At 32.3% G+C, this 21130-nt stretch overlaps 1 protein-coding gene across 2 annotated transcripts in view; it reads right to left on the reverse strand.

Annotated features, from left to right (window-relative positions):
* The window catches only part of LOC123710666, a 144382-nt gene that overhangs the window by 41382 nt on the left and 81870 nt on the right, over positions 1–21130 (reverse strand). For both annotated transcript variants that reach the window (XM_045662713.1, XM_045662714.1), the window contains exon 3: positions 12863–12892. In XM_045662713.1, coding sequence (XP_045518669.1) covers positions 12863–12892 — 30 coding nt within the window. The remainder of the gene's footprint in view (positions 1–12862; positions 12893–21130) is intronic.

Raw genomic sequence — 21130 nt, forward strand, 5'->3', positions numbered from 1 at the left:
TACATTTATATAAACCGGACGTGTAACATTTAATACTATTTAATAAATATTCACGTAGGTATCTAGTTCATGCCAGTAGAGTCGTGATTAAAAAGGATTATTAGGTCTTACCGACTTGTTTTACCGCTAGTTAACTACATTTCGTGATTGCTATTACCGTGAACTCATTCTGTAATATCTTAAATAACTATGACGTAAGTGCTTAAAGAAACTATATAAAAAGACTTACAAACGACTGTTTCGCAGTTTCCTTCTTGGAAGGAGGTATGATTCTCTCAAAGCATGGGATTTTGCTAAATTTTCTCAGATTATAAATAGCAATAATATTTTGTGATTAGTTATATTTCGTCATAGAGTACTAGCATTTATTAAATGTTTGATAATGTTATATAATGTTTGTAAATATTAGTTTTAGAGACGGAGGTCAAATTCTGAAGAGGACAAGATAAATATTTATATTTAATATGAAACTTATATAGAAGTCAAAGCCAAGTTTATTGGGTGATGACTGAATGCATTTGAAAATAGATAAATACTGGTATTTTGGTATTGCTAAATGTAAAAAAAATACGTATGTAACCACTAAATTAAGGCAATCTCGTTCTTAGTCAAAGTTAAAAAAGCAATTTAATATATTTAAACAAAAGAAAGAAGAGGTCACGAGTTTTATTCGTTAGTGTGGTATTCGCAGAATTTTTAAAACCATTTCATAAATCGTAAATAAGGAGCTATGAGATGAAATCACATTACCATTCCAAGGTAAACCAAAAAGAATCCTTAATTTAAGAGATAATTTAAAATTGTATTAAAACCCCTCAATTGAAAAATATTATTTATCTCCATGTACCATGAAACGATTAGATTCCTATGTCTGATTCAATTCCAAAATACAAAGCCTTTAAGCCTTAAAGCCTTTTAATTCAAATGAGATCCTAACACCCTGTTTGCTGTCGACACTAAATAGTTTTTCTTAATGTATTTATAAGTTGTTTCATGCTTATGTAACTGATAAGATATAAAATTTATAACCTATGTAGTCTATTTAAATCTAGCATGTTTACGGAAGCATCAAGACCAGGAAAACACGCACTGTAATCGGTATTTAAACTATCTTTCAATACACTCTACTATAATAAATCAGTGCGTACTAAAATATACATAGTATAATGGCAAATATATTTCCCTTTATTTATAGTCTAGACTTGGTCGAAATATTGGCAACGAATTTAGGATCTAGAATCATCCATCAAAACATTGATGTATTTTTAGTTTTGCGAATTTGTAATTCAATTAGCAATCATCAATTTTACCGTTTCGAGAACGATCAATCTTCTTGTGAATTCTATTGTTTTATATTCTTAATATTGTGTTAAAATATTGACGTCATATTTTAGTGTAATATCTAAATCTGCTAACATATTTACGAAAGCTTCAAGAATAAGGAAACTGGTGTTTCCTGGTACACGTTTTCGTTTCAGACGATTGAGTGCTTCACATTTATAAAGCTCTTCAGACTGCACGTCTACATTATACGTTATTTACTTTACGTTTTTACGACCAACAGATTTATTTCGGTTTATCAGGTTTGGATGATGAATCGGCATTTTATCATCATTCAGCGTTTACGTATGATCAATAAATCACTCGAACGGTTTCAATTGCTCTGCATGTGATTTTACAAAATCCTTTTAAACAATTGATTACATTATCTTCTGAATAAGCTTTGTCATTCGACACCATTCCTTCATTACCAATATCTTTGATGTTTGTTAGGAATTTTGGATATCAATAAGGTGCATTTTGATTTATTGGATTGTTATCATACTATTGTGTTGTGTGTTTTGTCTTCAGGGTTCATTGACTCAGAATAAAACGGTCTCTGGTTAATTTTGTCGCCGAATCTGACGCATGTGGATCGTGCGTCTCGGCCGTGTCTAATTTTGCATTGAGATTATTTATTTTATTGATCAATATATTTGAATTTCTTCCGCGTTACATACTGCACCTATAGAAATTCATTTAGAGTGATATTTTACTTTTCAGTGTACTTACATGAGATATAAGAAATTATGCTGTTTCCCTAAAAATATTAACAAAAAAGAGACTGATGACTACCACCTAAGTACAGTACTCCCAAATTAATAATGCGCATACAGATCTTAGCCAGTGGTCGTATGTATTTGGGAGTACTGTTATGGCTTAGAGAGAGACAGAAGTAAAAAGTAAAAAAGTTCAGATACAGCCAAAGTGCATGTAGAGAATCTTGAAACCGATTAAATCGCTAATCTAAATATTTTTTTATACTGAATTTGCTTTAGATTTTACCACGAGCTTTTGGGTTTCATTGATTTACGATTATACTCCAGCTACCATTTGAACTTCAAAAGCTCACGAGCTTAAAAGCTTAAAATAGTGTTCTACATCTCGTGGCGCCGGTCTTATTTCTATCTCTTTAAACGTGCATAAACTTTCGGTATGACGTAAGATTAATAATTGGTTCTAAGCCATTTTATGCGGTTACCACATCGACTCCCAAATGTCAGCTTTGACGTCACAGTAACGTTAATCTAATTTAAACTTCTGTAACAAGGGCTGGTACTGCGTAAAGGGTGACCTTTCTTGAAGGTTTGGATTTGGATTTAGACGTTTTAAAAATACGTTTGTCACCATTTGATCTAGTATGCTTGTATAACTATTACTTGGGATTCTTTACATGTTTAAGTAAAGGTATAATGTGAAGAATTAAACAATCATTAACATATAAGGGTTCGCTTTGGGACACCTAACACATAAAGTGTATTGTTTTATGAGTTAGACCGTCCAGTTTCAAAAACTCTTTCATTATTTATATTACTTACAGACTTCTAGAGAGCATTTTTATGTATGTATATTTTGAAACAAATAAAGACAAAAAGTACTGGTTTTTCTCTGAGTTATTAATGGATTAGTTAGTAACACAATTCTTTTTTAAATTTGATTAATAATAAATATCCAGCCATGAGTACCCGTAACAGGCTGTTACTTTGTTATAAACTAAGGGGTCTTAGTTTGAGGGGGTCTCCAGGCCTACGGGTGCACCCTCGTCGAAATAACTATATTAAGTACAGTTTATTACTCTTATTATTAGAAAATAAAAATAAATAAATCAATGGCGCTACAACCTTTTTAGGTCTAGGCCTCAGATTTCTGTATCTGTTTCATGATCATTTGTAAATTGAATAGGCAAGTCAGCAGTTAGTTATTCTGTGCCTGACGCACGCCTTCGACTTTTATAAGGCAAGTCGGTTTCCTCACGATGTTTTCCTTCATTGTTCGAGCTAATGTAAAATCTACATCTACTCTTATTATTATTAAAATTATTCAATCGCAGTATTGAGTTGTTGATTGTTGTTGCTTAGTAAAAAAAACATACATATTCTAAGCTCATTCGCATTAGTTATTGAACGGTCTGAATTTATAAAATGGTAATGAAGTATCATAACTACAAGGATCGGGCGCTTTAGGGCGTTATTGACGTCATTAACCTAGTTAGAGTAGCCCTTGCACGTGTGACCTATTAAAATTTGTAATTTAAAATCTGCAGATGCGTTGATGCCACGACTCCAAGACTAGAAGTTCTAGAAAATCGATGATTACAATGTATAATCAGTAGGTATATGTTTCACTTTGTGTATCTATTTATCTGTCAAATCCATCGGTATTTTAGGTTTTTTAGGTATCTTAGGTTCAATCTCCGGCTGTGAACCTTTTCGTTCTATGTGTGCATTTTAGACTCGTTCGTACGCTAAAGGAAAACCTTACTTAGACCTAAAAAGTCGACGGTCGTGTCGACGACAATGTCAGGCACGGAGGCCTGTCTATTTTTATTGTTCTTCGAATCAATTTAACTTTAGTACTTAAACCATAAGAATGTATAGACATTTTATCTACACTCATATTCTAAAGAGGAAGATTTCATTTCTACTACGACTAAATTCAAAAACTACTCGACCGTATGATAACTAAGAGAAAGATGTCCACTGTGTCTAAATAACAGCCAATTACAACATTTGGAATATAGACTTTATTATTATTTATTGGCCTCAGTTTATTGCTTTGCGGTTAGTAATTGATATTATATGAAGGTTAACCTGTTCCTAGCACAAAATACTCATGTACTATTTATTTAATGTTTATTCAGGTAAAAGTAAGGTCGTCTATTTTTGTTGTATAAATTTTCATCTATGCGCCAAACAAATGCCAACTATATGACGACTCAATGTTTAGATTGAATAATCCCTTTAGTCATACAAACTAAAGTTGTATTAAACTCGCAAATTTTCGTCCCTATCTTTCAAATTAGGTTTACGGTATAGAAAAGAGACGGATGGGTAAATTAGAATGATTTAGTATTGACGAATCAGCTGGTCTTTTGTAAAGTAAGTATAAATAATATTTTTTTGCTTTCGCGAGATTTTTAGGATAATTAAAACAAATTTAAAATATTCCACTTTTCTGGATTGGCTCAAATTATGTATAAATTAGTTCTATCTGTGAGAAGTCTGTTCAAAATAATATTCTTCAAAAAGTCCAAGTGCTTTAACAGAAAACGAAAGCTCTTTGACTTAATTAAAGAATATCTATTTCGGTTTTTCTTCTAAAATCAAAGCAAGATAGGTAATAGAAATAAAAATAGGTAAATAGATAAGCGAAACGTCAATAATTATCATAATATTAGTGTCTATCTTTTTAAATTAAGATGATCCTATAAAGGTCACAACATTTAAAGCTTCCAGGAAGTCATTCGAGGATAACGTGCTCACTAATTGATTCATTCGTTGAAATTCTATGAACTGTTAGTATGTTCATAGTTTGTTAACTACATTAAAACCCCTCGTTCATAATACTAAAGCAGCCTGATTACATTCTTTAATACAGTATTATTCGTCTATTACCGTCAAATTGTGTTTTTGCTGTGATGAAAAAAGACAGGTGGGTTGTAGTTGGCCCAAGGAGGTTATTATATAATATTTATTAATACTGTAGCCGTGTTGGCCGTAGTGTTTAAGTGTGCGTATCAACTCCTTATTGATTTTACAGTGAAGGAAACATCGTGAGACCAGATCTTAGTTAAAAATGGATAACATGTGTCAAGCAGACCTGACCACGTACTTGTCTATAAAAAATAAAATAAATAAAGAATCCGATGATTTCTAAAACTATAGAGGGTAGGCGCCATTGAATTATTTATATTTTAGTATGCTTAAAAGAAGCATTTAGAATATCCATACCGCTAAATCATCTCCATCATGAGCACACCCCACATACACACGCTTACTTTCACACCATCACACAACCCAGCCGAATTAGGTATTCTTATGTATTTAATAATTTTTATTCATTTTCCTTCCGAAAATGTATGAACCTTTTAGTATATATCTTCAGTATAATTGTTTTTTTGTCATATAATTTATGTTAGCTGTCGGATTACGAAATAATTAAATACGGTCTAGTTAACCCATACGCTGATATGTATCTTTCTGCATACATTATAAGCCATAATTTAACTAAAACGAATTGCGAAAGTTACTTTGTAAAATTGAAACTCGTACTTTCCCAATGATTCACAAAGGTTATTGTTTTTAAACAAAGCTGTATTTTATTGATTTGAACTTGAAGAGAAAGTTTTTTCCTGAAATTCAAATTTTAAATTTCTTTAACGATTTAAAATGATATATAAATCTTTAACATAAACAAAAGCATTACTTGTGTGATTTTAAACTGGTGAATCAAGACAATATTAAAATCGATACCATGGCGATAGACCCCTAGAGGCTTGGCCTCAGATTTATGTATCAGTTTTGTGATATTTTTTTCTAATAGACAAGTAGGTAATCAGCCTTCTGTGCCAGGGTATAATGCCGGTTCACGGGCGAGTGTTAATTGCGAAACTAGATGCTTTAAACATTCATTCAAGCCACTAGACCAACTCTGCTCTAATAACGAAATCCAAATCTAACATTTTATAATTAAGATTATAAAATTTAGCTTGATATAATATACATATTTTACGAACAAAATCAACATTTATATGCGAAAATATTGTGGCTGTACCGGCATAAACAAATCAACTTCCAATGAAAATTAATAGAATTATAAATGTAAATATACACCCGCATATAAAATATAACTTCAAAAACTACCGTTTGCGTATATTGGACGTATGCCACGTTTTCGATTGATGTATTTAATTTACGATTCATTGCTCACACTAAATTGAACTCTAGACAGTTAAACATAGAGGTCTTTTTAGTTAAGTAAATTCCAAAGGTGAATAGAATAAAGCTCGTTTGTGCCGCAAATTCGTTAGCTTTCTGTGTCAAAATGAGGGGATATGTTATAAGGATAGGAGCATTGCAAGCATGAAAAGCGTGCTGTGTAAGTGAAGAATAGTAGATCGTAGATAGATCCAAAAGAAGATAAGAAAGACTGAATCTTTCTTAAGAGATTTTTAAGAGTGAATATTTCTATGAGTTCCTGATATAATTTTTAAATTTCCCACTGTGCTTCAGTAACTTAAATAGAACTGATTTTGACTTGAAATCAATTCTTTTGGTTTCCATTACTAAATATTTTTAAGGCAGTTTTTACTGCGCACCATCCATCAGCCTACTGATCTATTTCCGAACCAATTCGACTAAGGGTCCGTCCAGAAAAGACCCGACATTGAGAGTGTCCTCCGTTGAATCTCATGCCCGTTTAACTCTGTTCTTAAAAAAAAACCTAAAAAACAGGTTGGCCGTCGGTTACGAGAAGCGTGTCTTGCTTGTCCTGTGCAGGGTGCTGCTTTTCCGTAGTCGCAATACTCATCCACTCGCTAACGTTTCGAAGTAATAATTATTTTCTTCTATAAACACGCCACTTATCCGGGTGCCCATTATAATTAATTGAAGGAGGTTACCAATCTCTGCGTTAGATAAAGTTAGTTCGCTGCTGTATTCGACATTTACCATTTAGATAATACTCTCTGGCAAAGACGTGAGTGTTATAGTTAGATAGATAAACTATCTGTGACGAGTGGAATTCATATATGAAGTTTACATAATACTGAATACTAATCAATGCGATACTTCATACATGATTTTAAACGACCATTATTACTATTTATAGCAATACTGATAATATTTTATAATAGAAATACTTGAATTTGAAGTATTTCTACGAATGGCAAGCTATGTTTGTGTTGTTTGTATCAGTACGATATATAAAGATTAGTATTAATGTCCAAAGAAGTACTCATATAATATTACTATGATATTAATAAAATTCTGACGTTTGACAAGCGTGGGCGAATTGACAATCATGAGATTGAACGAAATCTGTTTGTACTTAAACCAGATTTTATTCAAATTTACACCTTATTCCTAGTACATAAGCAATCGCGAATTTCAAACGACAGGTTAATATCTTATAAATTCTACGATTTACACGTCGCGAGCTTTAATGATTGCGCTGTTTGCCAATTCGTGGAAAAAAAATGCAATATTTTGAAGCATTAATAAATATAAAAAGTGGGGCATGGGCCAAAAAATCAAATGTGGTTAGAATTGGAATAAAAATATTTAACGACTTCATATATATACTCCATATAAGTTCTCTATTTTCATAACAGAAAAATATAATATGTTTCATTAACTCAATTCGTGTAATTGTTTCAATTAAAAATTGTACAAAATGACAACACTTTGAGACTTTGAACAAGTCTAACGGGACGACGATGACGGATATAATAGAGGATTGTCCACCTCCACGTTTCTAGTAATGCCCTACTATTGCTATAACGCACTCGAACACCTTATATCAAGTAATGTAAATAATGGCCCAGCGTATTATAAAGTCTTGAATCTGTTAGAAATTAAGATTTCTATAATAGAGCCCTCAAACGTGTGAACAAAGGATTTGCCAAATTCTAGTTATGCGTCGATGACCCCTCAGAGGCCGTGCGAACGTCCTCGTTACCTTCAGACATACGTCGTATAAAGATTTCCTTAAACACGATGACCGGAAAATTTAAGATGTTTTTTCAATATTTTCCGGGTTTCATTTTTGTTTTGATGTTTTTACGGTTATTGAGGGGTTTTGCAAAAACAATGTAATTTACGTTTCATGTTTTTGTTTTGATTCTCATAGTAAACAAAGCCGCAACGCAGGTTTACAGATGTGTTACCGACCTTTAAGGATATTATTTAATCTTTTTCAACTAATCTGGCACGAAACTTGAAGCGCCAGACGACGATGTAGGTATTACCTATGCAATGTTTTCTTTGTATTTCATTCATAGCTAATTTTTAAAGAAGCCGGCAAGGAGGCCCTTTGGCAATGTGATTATCTATGGGATGAGTGGACGACATAACATCAGATAACCCTTATGCCCGTTTGGCCGTTATCATGGCCTTCTAGACGAATATGCTTACTTTAGTAAATCTCATTAACTCGACCCATATAAGGAATAGAGACTTTTTTTTGACATTCATATTAAATATCCAATCCAACGGGATACAAAAATTCTTATCATTCAAGAACAAAATCAAGACGTCAAACTATTTTAATTATTTATTACTAGCTACGGAACAGACCAAGGCTAATTGATCCAACCAGGAAGATCAACGAATACTGCATTAATAGATCATGCTTCTGCGCAGATTATTTTGCGCAATTAAGAACTGTGACGTCACGCTACGTGTCTTTGTATACTGTTGCGTTGTACGTATTAAAGTTACGAAAAGTATGTCGTAATTATATAGATAAATAACTTTAAGCGTTTCTAGAATGTAAAAATTAAAAAGTACCTCCGTTTCAATGTTCTATAGCACTAATATATCATCTGTCTTTCTCTATTTGACTTCCGTAAACACAGTTGAAATAACTATCATTGAAAAAGTTGGCGAATGAGTGAGCCCTTGGACTAAAGGTCACTGTTTTAGTGTTTAAAATCCAATAACTCCCCAGAAATTGGACATTTCAGCGTTTGTTTCATTAAAAATGTTACGGTCACACTACAATATGAAACATTTATGAAATTTCATCCCAGTTAGTCAGTTTAAGTACGGTTCTTATGGGAATGGAATGTAGCTATTGTATTTCGCCAGTACTCAGTTGCCTTACACCATCTACACGCTTTGTAACTTTCTCCTGTCATATAAAGATTCAGCTTATGTCTTAACATGAATAATACGTAAAATTTAAAAGGTACAATAATAGAAAAGCAAGCGGGCTCGGTATTTGGAACTAGACGCCAGCACGAGCATCGTTAGAATAGACTATGAACAGTAAACTGTTCAAACTATATATATATATATCAAAGGCGTATATTACCGTATTAATTATGTTTATGAATAATTGACAAACTTATTGTAAAGTTCTGTTCTGTGATTGGTTTCCATCAAGTGTCAGTTTGTATATAGAACAATGTTTTCAATTCTAGGAAATAATCAAATTGTTTTTAGCGTATATTTTTATTTTTGCAACGACGCAGTTTGTTTTGATGTTAACCAGACATTAAACGTATAGAACGCGTATTGTTTTTATCTCTTGTTGTTTTTGTTTCTTTGACATATTTAGATTTTACTTTATACGTGGTAAAATCAGCATAAATCATAACGTATGCGCTCTGTAAAACATGTGAGGTGTCATAATTTATCGTATTTTTTTGTTCTTAATAATGAAATAGTTATTTTAATTTTGCGTACATTATTACACAAATATTATTATTTTTTTTTCTGTACAGAGCTGTCTTTATAATAAAGCATACCTATATAAATTAAAAAGTGCGTATTTCGTTTTAAGCGATATCTTCAAGGTTAGAAAAAAATGTTTTTAATGTAAAAGTTTCCTCGAGCTTCGATGTAGTTTTGACTCGAGAGACTCGAAGAGACTCTTGGGCTGTAAGTACCAATGACCAACCTCTCGTTGAACCAGGTGCTTTCCTCTCACAACAAATAAGTATCGCAATACAGCGTAGAAATGCTGCCAGGGTTAAGGGAACACTGGCCACACGGAGCAATATTCTTTTTATTAATTTTTAATATTATGGTGTAGGTTAAGAAAATTGTAAATACTGTAATGTTTGCAATGTTGAGGTTTTAATAAACCATTATATTTATCCAATAATTGGATCACGATATTTTATATTATTATGTATTATTCATCAGACATATTATTTCCGAAACTATATTATAGAGATTATTGGGCTTCTTGAAAAATAACCGAGGTCGAAAAATGCTTATACAAGACAAGATGTATCGTCGGGTATCTGTTTTCTACTTGTTTTTCAATCGTTTTCATACAATTAAAACTCTCTGATTATTTTTGTTCGCAGTAAAAAGTAATCGCAAACGCCGTGTGCAAATTACATTGAAAATTCACGGTTTTCCCAATTTGTTTTGATAGTTTCTTATCAGTAAAATTTTATAACATCTGATGTCAATTATTATTTATCGCTGGTAACTTTGTCAATACAGTAAAACAATATTTGTTTTAAGTACAGTGGTAAAATAGTTATTAAGTATCATTAGCACATTAACTAGAAATCACGTTTAAACCTATGTAATTATAATAACACTGAGTGTGACGTCATCCGTTAAAATCATGGGCTAAGCATAATATGTATCGTTAACCATTTTTTTTTTCAAAATAAATATTTTTTTGCTGCTTAAGGCGTTATTTTTAAAAATTATTTCACTTTCCCAGATCTCTATCCGACATTTCCAAATGCTTACATTGTTACCTACGTGCGTAATGTATAAGATCTTTATAGAATATACCGCGCTTTGTTGTTTATTAAATAACCATTATTGTATTAAAGCCATATAAATCGCCGTAAATGTGTTCACACCGATAATACTCACGGCTCTTAAGAAGGTCAGTAGAAGGACGATTTGGAGGCTTAATTAATAACCTATCGATCAATGGTAGACTAAACCTAGAGACTACGTCACCTTCATATTTCTCCGGAACAAAAGATTAAAGCAAACATGGGATTGGTATCAGTGTAACTTTATGAATAAATCAGTTTTTCAAGGTACAAGCGATCAGATAATGCCCCTTAAAGTGAATACAAAACCTCGTCCACTTAATATCGTCGCTGTGTATGTAACAATTTCTAAATCAACAGACACACTTCTATCGTGTATTAGAAGATACTCTTGAAAAACTGCCCAAGAGATCACACTACTGATACGTGAGGTGAACGCGAAGGTCAGATCGACAAGTTGGTAATGGTAGGGAGGAGTGATGGTCGGGGTCGATCATCTACCCGGTGGTCTGCCCAGGTCAAGACAGTTATGGGTCTCAACATCCCCAGTTCACTGAGACAAGCTGAGAAATGGTGTGGAGGCTGCAAGTCGATGTTTCGCTTAGGGCTATTGAACGCAGTACGACTTTCAGTAATGAAGTTTGCGAAAAAGAAGATATCTCCATAGCAAGACTAAAAATCGTTCTATATGGGTCTCCTCAGTAGTAGATCAAATGGTCTGTCCATATTTCAGATACTTAAGTTGTTTAATCTTGCTTATAAAAGGTACTTACAGTTACAGCTAAAAAATATTCATAGATAAGATACATAAGATATTTATTAACTTTAGAGAAGACCAAAAAGGCTTACGGTTGATCCTTAGTTAATTGGGTTTTAAATTTCGTAAATGACAATTCTTTTCTTTAGATATATAAATCTGGTAACGACTTTCATTACCAACGTTTGTTAAAAGATTGTATAAACTGAAATTTTGTATCCAGAACAAATTCATTAAAACAAGGACTTATTTCGACTTACTATCCTTTAACTACAAAATTATATGCAGTACTTGATTGAAGTATTTTTAGTACAAGATATTGTTTATAAAGTAAAATTAGTTTTAAAAATTAATGAATACTGTTATGTTTAAAATTAGCCTAAACTAATGTAAGTGATTTGTTATTAAATGATAAAAACCTTCCATTCCATTAAACGCCTGCAGTTACGTCTTCTTTTAGTAATTACATTGAGGCATTATAATTAAGGTGTCGCTCGTGTAAGAAAATGACAATTGACAATTTGAAGGACAAACGGTTACCGACACCAATGTTTAATTAAGACCACGCTAGTTAACGTTTCCGTTCATACAATTGTTAGCTACATTATCATTAAGCTTATTAAATGTCCGCAGAATGTTCTACGGTCAATGTACAGTGCCAACACTACAAATTCAAATTTGGAATAATTTTAAATTGCTCTTGAGAAAACCGTGTTACATACATTGTCTCTTAGTTTACCATTTCTATAATTAAAAGGTAAGAACTCAAAGTCCAGCAGTTATTGTTTTGTTAACCAGTCTCATAATTTAAATTTATACGATGTAGTTTTGCAGGAGTGCAACCATCGTAGCTACCACTTTACATTGCATGCAGATGAAGCGGGCTACGAAAATCAAACATACGATTTACGTGTGTAAAGTAAAAAAATATGGAATTAAATATGAGACACGGGGGTCTAGTGAAATGTGTCCAACCGTCGGTCTTATTTATCGTTAACGCAATAATGACTTCGACAATTATTAATAGTATGACAGTATGACATCATTACGATATGTGGAACAGTTTTTTAAATCGAACAATGATGACAGATGACAACATATGTGTTTTATATTGAGTAGTTTAGTGTAGTTTTAAGTTCGGTATTGTATTTTTTCATAATTATACAATTTATGTTTGGGTTGTCTGGAAGTAACGGCTTTTAGCAGTAAGACCGTCCGTTTACATCGTTTGCCTTCATTTTATTAATTCTATGTTATTGTGATGTAAATAAAGTGTTATTTACAGGAAATAATTACTGTATTTGTCCACTTACCAACATGCGAAAGGCCAGTGAGATCGGATTCTGAAATAAAAAAATAATGTCAGTAAAAATGTTAACTCCTAGCTTCACATTATTAATATCAATGTTATGTTTATTATTATATTTAACTTAACTAGGAAATCTTCTTTTAGCTTATTTATACACAAATTATTTCAAATCTAATAAGGTTTTTTTATCACATTTCGGTATTAACAATATATATCTAACATACCGGATAATAATAATTACGATACTCTGAGTTTAATGTCTTCGCGTATGTCCACTTTAAGCAAGCTTACCATGCAATGCAATATCGATACATTAATTAGTTGACAGTTGGCTAGTATAAAGTATAACACCTCTCTAAGATTGAATAGTTAACGGTGGCTAACTTTCATCTTTTGATTGAGTAATTTCCATTCCATGCCCGCTGAACTCGTAAACTTAGAATTACGTGGTACGAAATCTCTAACGAATACGATATGGTCGAAGTTAAATGGCTTCCTGATCAATATTTTACTAATTATGTCGCGGATACTTAACTTATTTTATAAGAAAAAGATGTATATATGTCGCAGCCAACTAGCTTAATTAGCCGTTCAATTAACAGCCTAGCCTTTTAACTAAACGGCGCCGTTTAACTAACGGCCTGAAAGATTTTCAGCCAGTTGATCAAACAGCTAGGCAAATGACTTGGATCGATGACATATACATACATACATATATTACATGCAAAATCGTAATCATAAAGATTTTTAATTTCTTCATAATACCTAAGACTAACATCTTCGTTAAAGACATGAGCTACCGATCATAGAGGAACCGGAAATGACGACGAGTCGGGCGGAAATGCGAATTATACTGCACCTGACCTTAGGCTTTTCCTACATCCTGATTGTGTTCTTTATTTATTGAAAATCTTTTTCTGTGTGTAGACTTTACACAGATGGTTTAAGAAATATTTGTAATACATAGTTTACAATTCTTCTATCTATACTAACATTATGAAGAGGAAACATTTGTGTTTTTGTATGTAGGTTTGTAATGTTTTCAGACAAGCATTACTGGACTGATTTCAAAAATTCATTCACCATCAGAAAGCTGCATCTTTACTGACTGACATAGGTTACATTTTCAAAAATATAACCCAAGGTATGAAAAAATTATCTATAAATAATCGTCATCGCATGCGCTGTGGAAACTAGTGATGATAGAACGTATCAATGTCTACAAAAATAATGGTTTACCCATAAGCAATTGAATGTTGGCCTATTCCGAGTCGACTCCAAAAGTGTGCCTCCGACTGCTTCGCCGGTAAACCTAGGAAATTCCTACAACAGTCTAGCAAAGTTCTAAATTGCTGTCACTCACAAACTGTTGAGTTAATCTAAATTTATCACATTATAAAAGTCAAGTATTGTATATAATACGATAATTTTAGTTCTTCAAAAATTGAGACTTTCCTTACATCTACTTACTCGATATGTTAGGATTGTCCCGGTAATTGCGTTTATAAAAAAATACGTTTAGGATACAATTGAACTTTTGATTAATAATTAGGATTTACTAAATATTAAAATGAAAGCAATATTTTAATTATCGTCTCACCTCTTGGTGCAAAATGCTGTCTAAAAGAAAAGTAGTGCGTCAGTGGTTAAATTATAACGTATCGAACGGTACTAAGATTTTGTATTTATTTTCCAGTAATGTGCAAATAGGGTGTGTTGGAAATTAACCAATCATCGTATTTGTAAACAACAAGTATTTTAAATTAGCGATAAAGAGTTCATTCAAACATAATAAATAACATTGCATTACGTCAATATATATGTTTTCATGTTGCGCAGTTTTTTAGATAAAATATTTATTTAGTTCCCAGTTCCCGTATAGTACGTACAATAATGACGTACTTAACTAAGTTTATAGAATTGGATACGGTTCCCTGATAAACAGTTGATTTTATTTAAGCCTTAATCGAGATTTAACGTAAAAATTAATACAATACAGTGAAAGAAAACTGGAGAAAATGAGGGTGGTACAAAGCCATTCTGTTTGAGACTATTAACGTTACTGCTAAATAAGGCTAAATAAATAAATACATGCGGACAAATCCAATAGACAACGTTATATTTCTGTCCACTTTTAATTCTGAGTTCAGTACGAGATTGAAGTTAGCAAATTAGCTTCACTACTAATGAAAAACGTTGAGTTTAGTTTTCATTTGACTCTTAGTCTTTATGGACTCTAGTTCTGTTAAATAGTCTTTGGATATTGGAAAATTTAAAATAAATAACACATCAAAATAACATTTTTGTAAAACAAAAACAAATTGATTGATAATTCAACGCACTATTTACGAGGAACAGATTTGTGAAAACCTGTTTACTTTATACATTTCTTTTGATAAATGTCTGATAAGATACACACAATATGATGGATGAGGTTTAAATTTCTCTGATTTTATCTGATTGTTACCATTGACGTCATAAGTCTTAAGACAATTCTAACTGTGAAAATCTTTTTAAAAAGATTTAACAGGAAAATGCAATGACGAGAATTAATGACGTCCAAGCTCAACGATCTTGTAGCTAAAAGATCCATATGTTTTTACAGTGTCCGGTTTGAATTATCTATTTTATCCTTTTTGTCTAAACATTTGCCTCATCCTGGTACCTACAATATTAAAAATTCAAAATACGAAATAATTTATTCTTATAGGTAACACAATGTACACTTATGAACGTCAAAAACAGAAATGTATATAAACTGCTGCTAATTTTACATTTAATGCCAGTTTTCAACTCAAATCAAGGGCGTAGAATGGAAGAGAAGAACTGGCGACTTTACGCCACTCTTTTTAATTACCAAGTTTTTGTTTTATTTTATAAGCCTTCGGTAACGGGTCTTCTAATTTTCCCATCTGTCATGTGGTAATATAATGTTAACAATATGATGAGTAGGGTAAACTTGGACCTGTATTTCGATGGTTTCCTGTGACCTACATTTTATCGGCATTCATGCCGAGTGATAAGGTTCATTGATAAATATCCTAATCAACACAAAAATGAAATTTCAATTCCACCCTGATATTTATTATAACAGATTTTATATTATTGAAGTATTTTCAGAATCTTTCACATTTGAATTCCTAGATTTTGACCTAGACTTGGACTAAGATTCATTGTATGGACCCGTGTTCCGTCATGGGGTTTTATAGTTATTTATATTTTCCTCATAGATAAGAAAAATGTATTAACGAGTGTTATGACCTACTCCGATTACGTAATATATTGGATCTTGATTGGTAAGAAGTGGAAAGAAAACATTATTAATTGTTAAATTATCAACATACCGGTTATACAGACCAAAATCAAAGGTGCGCGGTGGATAAAAGTATTAGGTAGTTAATAACGGCTGTTACGACTGTCGGTTTTTACGACCAAATATGAGTAGTCCATTATGTCGTTATAACAGATTTTGACTGTAGTAACGTTTATTCAGCACCTCGATTATAAATAACATATTGATTCAGTGCGTAGTGTAATTGCGTAGTCAATAATAAAAAAGTAAGGTCTAAATAAATAGTTACTCCATAACTAGAGGCCGTCAGTTTCGTGAAGCGTATCTTGTCTTGTGCCAGACGCCTCCTGCGCAGACGAAGCCATGATTTCCTTCTAAACGTCGTTTCCCTTAGATTTTACACTTTATAATTACTTAGTTAGCGGGCGAGGAGAGTAGCAGTCATGGCGCAACACGTGTCCCAGGTAGGCAACGTTCCGTTGTTTAATGTACTGCATAAATATTTACTAACAATCCCCTAATCAATAGCTTAGAGTGGCCGAGAAGAACTGGCAAGACTCCGCCAACCGTTTGAATCGCCAAGTTTAAATTAGTAAGAAAATAGAACTGCAACCATTACCATCAATCTTATGGTTGAGAAAAATTATTCACTTGAGATATTGAATAGTCCAATGTACCGTAAAGTAATGTAGATGTCAGTAGTGTATAATAACTTACAAATTTTTCAACGAATCTATGGAGTATAGTGAAAAAATTTTTTTGCTTTTAATGAGTTTTTAATTAATGTAGTAATTTTGTAATAATTAATGTTCCGAATTCCAGATATCGCTTTAAAAATAAAAAATTACAATATCAACTGTTTGACTCCATAAATTTAAGATGTGTAGCCCTTCAGGCGCCAAGGTTAAACCTCTTAGTGGTTTTTTGTATTCTTATTTATATATATAAATAAATAAATAAACAGTAATCGAAAACTGCTTATATGCTAAAATCAGCCCCACATAGACCTGAAAAGTCCTACCAAAAAATCACAAAAACACACAAATTAACCTTCTCGTTACGATAACTCTTGACTCGGAAGGTTTCCATCGCTTATCGTATCGACAAGTCAAAGGTGATATATTGTCCCCAGCGAATTAATATCTTAATGCTGTTTTGATCAAAATATTTATAGGGACGTAGTTAAAGGAATTTATATGGAAAACTACGTTAGATTTTAATTGTTGGAGGATACTTTCACTGTTATGCGATTTTTATATCTATTAGCAGCGGGTTTATGTAATGTATAGTATTTTTTGTAATATATAATAATACGTACAATAGAATTGTTAACATTTAATTTCACTTAATGGTTTGAAAGTAAAAAGCAATTAATAATTTCTTTATTGACGTTCATAAGTAAATTGTGTTACCTAAATGAATAAAATATTTTGAATTTCAATCTGAACATTACTGAATTGATTTAACAATTAACTTAATTCAAAAAAAACCGCAGTAGGACTATTATAATTCAACATTGAAGACTGTTCTTTCAGACGACCTTATCATATAGAATAGATCAACAGAACACAATTTATTTATTACTAACTACTAAAGCTTGTTAGTGTTCGCGATGGAACGGTGTATATACTTAAGGGATTGAGTTCATGTAGTTTTAAAGGAAAAGTAATAAATAACGACTCTTATGCAGTGATAAATAATTACAAATTATTCCAATTTAATGGTTTATTAGAATGGTTTCCTGGTTTTAATAATTAATTTATTAAAACCAGTCTTATTCCCGGATTGCTTTTCAATAGACAATGACATTGTTTAATAAACACGGCTTACACGTGTCAAGCAAGACGTAGATATGCAGTTAATAGTCCACGGCCGAATATTTTTGAGGAAAATTGCCTACATACTTTGAATTAATGAAGTTTAATAACTAAATTTAGAATTCTTTTAATTCCTAAGACATATACCTACTTATTATTGGTTTTAACAAGTATAAATATTACAAGCTAGTAAGAATTTTATTGGAAATTTATAAAAAGGTCGCCATGACAAGAGATAAGATAACTTTCAATATACAGTGTTTACACCTTAACCTCCATAGTAATAAATAAAATGAGAATTATAATCGTTTCTTATAAAATTATGACTCTTATGATTTATATTTATTTTTTTTACGTATGGCTTTTGGATAACGTAGCAAGTCGGGAAGAACAGTTTTTCTTATATACGTGGAAAATTTTATGATGCAACTTAGACTTTGTGTATAGTATTATCTGATAGTGACCTGAACTAATTAGATATTAAACATATGGTCTTTCATGTGACAATGAATATATTATCAATTAAGCGCAGACATTTTTGACCATTTAAATGTACAGATTATTAAGGAAACATGATCTGTGGTAGTATACTTAATATCACCAGTCACCTCGACGTCCGTCGTAACACAACTGAGCTTTACTTAAGATAGCTTTTGCAGCGCACCACCACTATGAGGAACCAACTATGCACTGAAGTATTTCCAAACCAATTTTACTTAGGATCCTTCAAGACCGTACCAAATCAAGGCCGGTAACGCACGCACTCTGGCATTGAGAGTGTTCATGGGCGGTATTTCACATAACCATCAAGTAACTGCCCGTTTTTATTCTATAAAAAAAGTATTGTTACCCGATATACAGAACATATGTAAGAGATTAGTAGGAAATGAATTCCGGCTTGGCCGGTTCTAACGCGACTACAGATTTTTCTCAAGACGAACTATTACAATTTTACAAAGACGTGGCCCAATTTTACAACGTCTATGTAAAAGGTTTAATCACTAATACCACATGAAATAGAGGTAGAGTCAGAGGCAGAGTAGGTTCGTATTTAAATCTTTATTGGTTGATAAAACTGTGCATGTCTAAATTTAATTTCAAATTCAAGGGAGATCCAGTGAACTTTTTACCATACTTTTGGTTCTCATACAAATAACATTTGTAATGCCTAAATTAATAAAAGCACGATTTTTATACAATTTAACACAGACTAATACAATCTACCAAGAAACTAAAATTACGACGACGAAACGATATTTATTTAGCACCTGTATTTTAATTTTAAAAAATTTAAATAATTATTTTCATAGGAGCATCTCATTTTAAAAAAATCACGAAATACTCGTCGAGCGAGTTTGCTAATCTTGCCGAAGCTGCGTACAAATTATTTAAAGAAGTCTATTAAGTATGAGGGTGTGCAATCATTTAACCAATTACCGACTAAAATTCGTAATTTTAGTACGTTTTTTATATACATATCAGAATGAGCCTAGTTGACTAACATTAGGAAGGCTGACGGCGACGTGTATCTCGTTCTCTCTCTCTCTCTCTCTCGTACTCTTTATTAAACTCTTTACAAATGTGTGTTTTTATTTACGACGACGTCTTGTTAGGCATTACATATTCTTATAGGAAAATTACTGTAAGATAAAAATTCCGTTTAACACCTGCATAGTTCAATAACCCCCCAGAGTTATTAGGAATTGGGATACAAACTAATGCAAAGGTGAACGACCTGAATTCCTTTAAGGTAACGGTTGCGAGCCTAAGATATACAATTTTTGTTCGTATTAAATGAAATATTTGTAACCGGGTTTGGGTTTTTGAACCATTTAAAAAGGATAACTTTTATTTTAAAGGCTGATCTCATACTTCAAGGAAACAGAAGTAATGGCTACACACGTGTGTAGACTGATTATTTTTATATAAATATACCCAAAAACGTATCTGCCTTGTTGGGTGAGACGCAGCGCCATCTACCATGTCGCATTGTAAACCTAACAAAGCCTAGATTAGGTTTCGTCCAGGGATAATTTTTAACTACTTCTTTTTTTATGTAATAGCAGGCAAACGGGCAAGAGGCTCACCTGATGTGAAGCGATACCGCTGCCCATGGACACTCACATTGCCAGAAGGCTCGCAAGTGCGTTGCCGACCTTTTAAGACTTGCTATGCTCTTTTCTTAAAGGACCCTTAGTCGAATTGGTTCGGAAAATACTTCAGTGAGCAGCTGGTTCGCGGTAGAAACTGCCTTAAAAAACGCTCAGATGTGGAAGTCGGTTGAAAACTAAACAAAACACCTAGCCCTCAATGAAATCATTGACACGTTCCAATTACATAAAGCAATATTATTCATTGCACTTACATAACATAAATACTTTGCTTGATCTAGCGGAACTTATAATGGCCGGTTTGTTGCATAACCATTTTTGACGTGATAGTTAATTATTTATTTACACTTTTATACACACAAGAAAACAAAACAAACATAAAAAAATAGTAATTAAAAGCTGAATACGGGTAGCGTTATCGCTTAAAAGCAAAGCTTTTCGCTTTGCAGGTTACGCTAACTGAAGATCTCAGGATAACACGAGAGTGGTGCAGCAAAAGATAATAAAAAGAGAGAAGAAAACTATCTCAATCATAAAAAAAAATATAGACAAGTTATAAACTTTTGTCTAGATCTAGTCACTGAGAATATAAATAAAAGCCGGAGTAACGCTTAAAGAAAAAACTACACTAAAAAAACTACACCTAACCTAAAAATTAAACGTCTTTATGATTATGATAAACATTTAATATGAACAATACTTTCAAATGTAAATCTTAATTCTCACTTGATAATTCGCGCGTTTAAGATAACCAAAGTGATAATTATTCGTAGATTTTTTAAAATTAAATAGCGTGCCAAATTAATGTTATATTGACTTGCCTTCAAAATTATAACCTATACAGCCGTCAGTCAATTCCAATAAATGTTACGTAATATCTCGTTGAAATCCGGCAATCGATGTCAAAAATCTTACGAGAATTGAATGACGTCAGTGAGTGCGTGTATCAACACAAATATCACTGTATATAAAATAATTAATCGTATATAAAAACAGAAAAATTAAAATAAAAAACGTTTAAACATTTCAAGTTCGTTATGTAAAATACCCCT

The sequence above is a fragment of the Pieris brassicae genome, chromosome 6, assembly GCF_905147105.1.
Source record: "Pieris brassicae chromosome 6, ilPieBrab1.1, whole genome shotgun sequence".
Taxonomy (NCBI): Eukaryota; Metazoa; Arthropoda; class Insecta; order Lepidoptera; family Pieridae; genus Pieris; species Pieris brassicae.